This window comes from Macaca mulatta, chromosome 9 (genome assembly GCF_049350105.2).
Source record: "Macaca mulatta isolate MMU2019108-1 chromosome 9, T2T-MMU8v2.0, whole genome shotgun sequence".
NCBI lineage: Eukaryota > Metazoa > Chordata > Mammalia > Primates > Cercopithecidae > Macaca > Macaca mulatta.
Window position 1 is genome coordinate 133,684,454 of NC_133414.1, and position 6,000 is coordinate 133,690,453.

General features: G+C 54.2%; 1 protein-coding gene across 15 annotated transcripts in view; it reads right to left on the reverse strand.

The window, feature by feature from the left end:
- FGFR2 (fibroblast growth factor receptor 2) overlaps window positions 1–5,292 on the reverse strand; it is a 122,766-nt gene extending 117,474 nt beyond the window's left edge. For 12 of the 15 annotated variants that reach the window (XM_077947654.1, XM_015148337.3, XM_077947657.1 and 9 more), the window contains exons 1-2: window positions 4,810–5,292; window positions 550–829 (exon numbers count right to left, since the gene is read on the reverse strand). In XM_077947654.1, the coding sequence (XP_077803780.1) occupies window positions 550–715 (166 nt within the window). In that variant the 5' untranslated portion in view covers window positions 716–829; window positions 4,810–5,292. Of the gene's footprint in view, window positions 1–549; window positions 830–1,490; window positions 1,640–3,300; window positions 3,412–4,809 lie in introns of those variants that run through there. The other 3 variants (XM_077947656.1, XM_077947648.1, XM_077947649.1) reach the window with 2 other exon arrangements.
- Window positions 5,293–6,000: the final 708 nt, after the last annotated feature.

Here is a 6,000-nt window from a genome sequence, read left to right on the forward strand (position 1 = left end):
GATGATGCATTGCTTAAGTATTAGGAATTACAATGGCTAAAAAAAAAATTCTGAGATGTCAAGCCTCTCTCTCTGCGCTAAACTTCAGAACCTTCTTTTCTCCTTAAACAATGAAAATAAGACATCAGCATTTCAGATGTTGGCAATTTCTTTTAGTGGTTCCTTTTGTCAGAAAATAGCAATTCTTTACATTGTAAGGAGTAGGAATGCTGCTAGGGGAGACTAGAGATGACATTCATCCTCCCAAGGTTCGTCCCTTTCACAGCTCTCGTGGGCGCTGGATAAAGGTGAGCTCCAGCTGCCTCCCTCACCCAGCACAGAGAAACACACACAGCAAGAAACCACCAAACTATACCATTCTGCCTGCAGTGTTGCAGCAAAGGACCTTCCCTCATCAGCTCTGCCTTGCGGGGAACCAAGAGACCACCGTCAGGTGCTCTTAGAAGCCTCATTTACAATGCAAGAGTAGCTGCTTCTAAAACAGGCCTTAACAATCTGTCCCCAGACAAATCCCAAAACAAACTTGAAAAGTGAAATTAAATGACTTACCTTCTGGCTCTAATGTGGTATCCTCAACTAAACTGAAGGAGGGCCGGGCCAGGGACAAGGTTGCCATGGTGACCACGACCAGGCAGATGAAACGACCCCAGCTGACCATGGTTACGGTACCAATCCCCGGTCCTCTTCCATATCTCCATGTGGACGTTAATCCCATCTGCACACTTCCTCTACGGGCATGGACTGCGCGCAATGCCTTCAGCCTGTGGTGGGCTCAGGGACCGAGGCGCTGCCGCCGCTGCCTCCGCTGCTGCTGCTGCTGCTGCAGTCACTAAAGGAAAGAGATTGGCGAGTCAGGGAATCTTCCCCAATGCCAAATCACTCCAGCCCGAGTGGGATAAAACCATTTTTCAGCCTCTCAAATGTGTGCAAACAGAGTTCTTTTTCATTATCTGCTAAATCCTTCCATCCTCACCTCAGAGTCCCAGGTGATTCCACCAGACCGGTCCACAGAAATGTGTTAGGCTAATCTTTTCAAAAGCATACTTTTAAGAAACAGAGATAAAACAGTAGCTACAGGACTCAGATACGTGCAGCCACTTCAGTGAGGCAACGCGTGCTCTCTTCTACTATCCACTATCGCCTCCACCGCCCTCAATGAGCAGAAGCAACATGACCTTAGTTTCAAGGGCAACTACAAAAGCAAGTTAAAAGTGCTCGGGTTGGCATAACCAACCTCATTCCCTCCTCTTAGTCCAACTGGGCTTTAGAAAGCTAAACTGTTAGAGGCGTCTGCTCACAGCTCCGCATTTCTGCTGGGCTGGAGCTGAGCAGTCTGTCCCACCCTCACTGTAGCTCTTGGGAAGAAAGGAGACCAGCAAAATCAAAAGAATCCCAGGAAGGCTACAGATAATTCCCACCAGTTTACACTTGTCAGGATTCATTTTCAAATGGAGAAGTGTATTTCCGTCTTCCGCCAAGCAGCCACTTACGAAGAGTGAACACAACTGCAGCGCGTTCAATGCAGCTGATCCAAAAAGGATTTCGAAGCCTGAATTCCCTTCCCCTGTGACTAAATGGCAGTCCAGGGCTGCTAAATGTCTTCAACCTCTGTAGAAGGGTTAGGAAACTGAGCAGATGCAAATTCTGATGAATTATGCAGGAATTTATTAATAATGATGATGTAAATTATGTAAATTTTAGTCATAGTATGTGATTGGACCAATAACTTTCAATATGCAAACCTATTGGCTAAATTTTCAGAGTATAAGTTAGAAGAGGACACTCAGCTTACTATTCTATTCACCCATTTGATCCAAGGGAAAGAGAATTTTCCAAGAAAGCTTAATACATTCCAAGCAACTTTAAATTCACTCAGTACCCTCTGTGACTAAGGGTAGAGTCAAAATGCACAAACTTTACAGAATGATTAAAACAATCACAAGAAAGGGCACATCAATCTCAGGCTTCAGATTCTGTGAACCGCAGGAATGAACCACATTTTCTAACATTGGGGGTGGAGGGAGGCCTTTAATACAAAAATTTCTAAACTCTACATTTTTTATGTACCCACTCGATGTTTCAAGTTATGACATAGGATTTCAACACTGCTGGAGCCTCCCAAAATCTTATCATAAAAACTGCTCCTTTTAGCTTTGACTGAGGATAAAAATGGATGAGGGAAAAGAATATACCACATCATTTCCAAAGGAGGAATAAAGAAAACCTCAGCTTCAAAGATAGCACAGGTGAAACGGCATGATTCGCAGCAAAAACAAGAAATGTGTGCAGTTGTGTGTGTCCACGGTGTGTGTGCGTGCATGGTGTGTGTGTGTGCATGTGTTTTCAGATAGCTTGAAAGATTTTTCCTCCTAACTTTTCTTTCCTCTTAATCAAGAGCCTCAAAAGATAATTTCGGATCTATTTCTACACATATGTGGGAGGAAAGTACACAAACATTCTCATTGATTTACTAAGCATTTCCAGAATGCAGGGGAATTTTCTACCTCTAACACGCCTTCAGGAACAATCCTAAGTCCTCGCAGAGGTTTCGCCCCAGGCTCCTTCCCCAGCCTGCTCCCCTACCTGTCCCTAACCAGAGGAGCCTCCTTGGCTCCAGGCAGAGAAAGGTGGACAGGGCTCTCCGCTGAATCTCAAGCCATTCCATCATCCTGCTAGCTTGCACTAGAAATTTGCATTTCAGCCATTTCCAGGTCCAAGCCCCACAGCAGCCCCCTCCCCAAAACTCTGGAAGGCGGGGACCTAAGGCGACAGGTCTGCACAGTTCCTCACCCAAGTGGACAAAAGTATGGTGCGACCTCCTAGGCAGGATAATTAGGTCCCCAGGCTCGGTGTTGGGAACACAGGCCCAGCATGCCGCTGGCGGCCACAATCCCGGCTTCCTGCCTTCAATACCATAATCCTTCCTGGAGTCTGAGCCCCAGTGAAAGCCCCAGCGTGTTTATTTTTCCCCTTGAAAGGGAACTCTCTTCTCAGCCTGCACGCGGGAGGAGTTGTCACCCTCCCTCTGATGGATGGCTCTTCTCGGCCGCCCGCCCCCCCCCCCCGGTCCATTTTCACCTCGGCACAAGCCTGCCCCCAAAGACAGGCAGAGTGACAAGCAGGAAGGGCTTGGCTGCGGAGTGGTCCCCATGCCAGGCCTGTGCTGGGCTCTTCAATTTACCATGACATTCCCAAAACCCCGGCCCTCCAAGAAGGCAGATCAATACAATGCCCTCCGCTTTGGGCTTCCACCTAAGGGGTGATCTGTCGACACACTGCTGGCTCGGCCACCGGGAGCACCTGGCGTTTTCTTCCTAGGTAGATTTCACATCAGGAAAGTCAACAGTGCCCGGCTCCTCCAAAGTGCAGACCCATCTCTTCGCTTAAGGCCTCCCTACTTCTCCCCAGCACTGAGTAGGAGCGGGAGCTGTCAAGGGGTCAAGTCTGGGCGGGAAATTCCTCAACAAATTGAAATCTCAAAACACACACACTGACTCAGGACCACAATGCCCTCCCAGTTTAATGCTTGCGTCCAATCAGAACTTGCGAGCAGCTTGGGGGTGCTCCTCACCACCACCCCCTTTCAGGGCAGCACTTCTTTCATTTGTTTGCCTGAAATATCCTGTTTTTCTCCCCCTTCTCGGGGCGCTAAAGAGCTCAGAGAAATCTGCATTTTAATTGACATTCCAGGGAAAGGGAGAGGGGCGCCTGATTGCTTTTCTATTCAAACTAAACAGGCTTTTCAGATGAAAATGAGTCGAGCCCGGTGGAAGATTTACAGGGATTTGGGACCAGGGGGACAATGGAGTTTTAAATGTTGATAGCGTTTCACACCAAACACATAATGGGTGCCCTGAGTTTGAAAGCAGGTTTGCCTTTAAGGGTAGGTTTTATTGTATTGGGCGAAAAGAAGGAGGGTCTGGAGAACGATCTGCAAGGGAATGGGGTGCGAGGAGAGCGACGGAGGCTGGTGCCCCCGGGCCGGCCTCCTGCGCCAGGTTCGCGGTCCGCGAGGGTCGGAGCCAGCGCCACGCAGGGCCCTCGGCTGATTTCCCCAGCGCGGCCCCGTCGCCGAAAGAATGAGCAAGAATGAGCGCGCAAGTTAGAACTCGCCTGCGCTTTCGACATCTCCCAGCCGCTGCGGCAGAGCAAGCAGACGAACTAGAAAAAGTCGGTCCAGTTCGCCCCCTAGCCCCAGGCGCGCTGCGCTCCCTCCAGCGCCGACGGCGGCTGTGGGCGAGGGGCGCCCCGGCACCGAAAACCGGGCACTGGAGCCGTCGCCTCCCCAACAGTGCCACCCTTGACCATCGCCACCCCTACGGGATGTCACCGGCCCCACCCCAGCGGCCCCCTCCCGAAAAACGAGTCTCCGTGGGGCCTGGATGGGACGGAAGTTCCCAGGACCCACGGATGGAGCACCTCAGAGATGCCCCCTGGGACCCGGCCTGCGGGGCTGTGCCACGGGCAGGCGAACCTTCGGCCAGTCTGCTCTGGGGTCGGAGAAACGTGCCCAGTCAGCGGGAATGCGCCCGCCAGGGTTTGACAGGGAGGGGGGCGTCAACGCCAGAGGCAGATGTCAGCATCTGGATGGGGGTGGCAGAGGCAGAACTTCCCGAACACCGGCCGTCAGCAGGCACCCACCTCCCCCATCACCTATGCAGCCACAGAGAGAGGACACGGAGGGCCCTCCACAATGCCAGTCCTTCCGCGCCCCCCGCCCAGAGGACTGTGCACCCGGCGTCCCGGGCTCCCCTGGCGTCCACGTCCCCGACTGGGGAAGCTCCCCGAGGCGTCTTGCGCGGCGATTACCTTGAATGGCAACGCTCCTCCGCGATCTGTGTTATCCCCGCGCCCCGCGTGGGTCGGGATGGAGAAAGCGACGAGCCCGGGGTTGAGGGCAGCAACTCCAAAACGCAGAAGAGTGGTCCTTGGGTCTTCGCCGGCGCCAAGGCTCCCGGGCTTCAAGCGCACCCCAGGCTGCGGAGGAGCGCGGGCATGACGCCCGCGGGCTGCCCTCGGATTTGGGGAAGGAGAGAAAGAAAGGACTCAGGCTTGGCGTCGCCTCCACCAAACTTTGCTCTCGAGTTGCGAAGGCTCAGAGCGCGCAGGCAAGCTGCGGCCTCGGGGCCCCCGGGGCTCGCGGCCGGCCCCCGCCAGCCCGGAGAGCAGTCGCCGCGCCGGGCCAGGTACGCCGCATGCAGCCCCGCGGCGCCCGAGCTTTGTGGCGGCCGCGCGCGCTCGCTCGCCCGCTCCGCACCCGCCGCCCGCCCGCTCGGCTCTCCACCGCGCTCTCCTGCCGCCGCCGCCCGCGCCGCCGCCGCCGCCTCCGCCTCCTCGCGGCGGGTCACGCCCCCGCTGAAACCCGAGCCGTTTCCTGGACGGCGGCGCCCTCTCTGCCAATCAGCGCCGCGCGCCCGGGCCGCCCCGAGCCCCGCGCGGCTCCCGACGCCTCCGAGCTGCCGGAGACACCGGCCGGGGAGGCGAGGGCCCGGCCGCGATCCGGCCGTAGGGATGCAGCGACAGCCTCCGAATAAGGCCTGGTCCCGCGCCCCGCGCCACCTCCTCCCTCCTCCCCGGGCGAGCGAGGCTGGCCAGCGGCTCGCTGAGCGGCTGCGTTACGTTGTTTTATGTCAAGTTAGAAAACAAGTGACCAAAGGCTCTAACCCTGCCCTCCCCGTAAAGAGACTTTAAAATGCGCCTTCTTGGTACTGCGGGGAGGGTTGTCAGGCAACTGAAGCTTTTGGAGGAGAGAAAGCAACTTGGAAATGTTCGCAGGACATTGCATTTTTCTGTCCTTCTAAACAATAGAAATGAGAGGAAAAAACTGAATATTAATGGAGGACCTAGTATGTGAGGGTCACACTACATAGGTGATTCTATTTCGTCTCCCCAACCACCCTGCAGAGTACTATTCCCAGTTTCTGATAAGGAAACTAAGGATCAGAGAGGTTAAGTAATTTGCCTAGGATCACACAGCTGGCTACTAGGAGAGCCTGACCT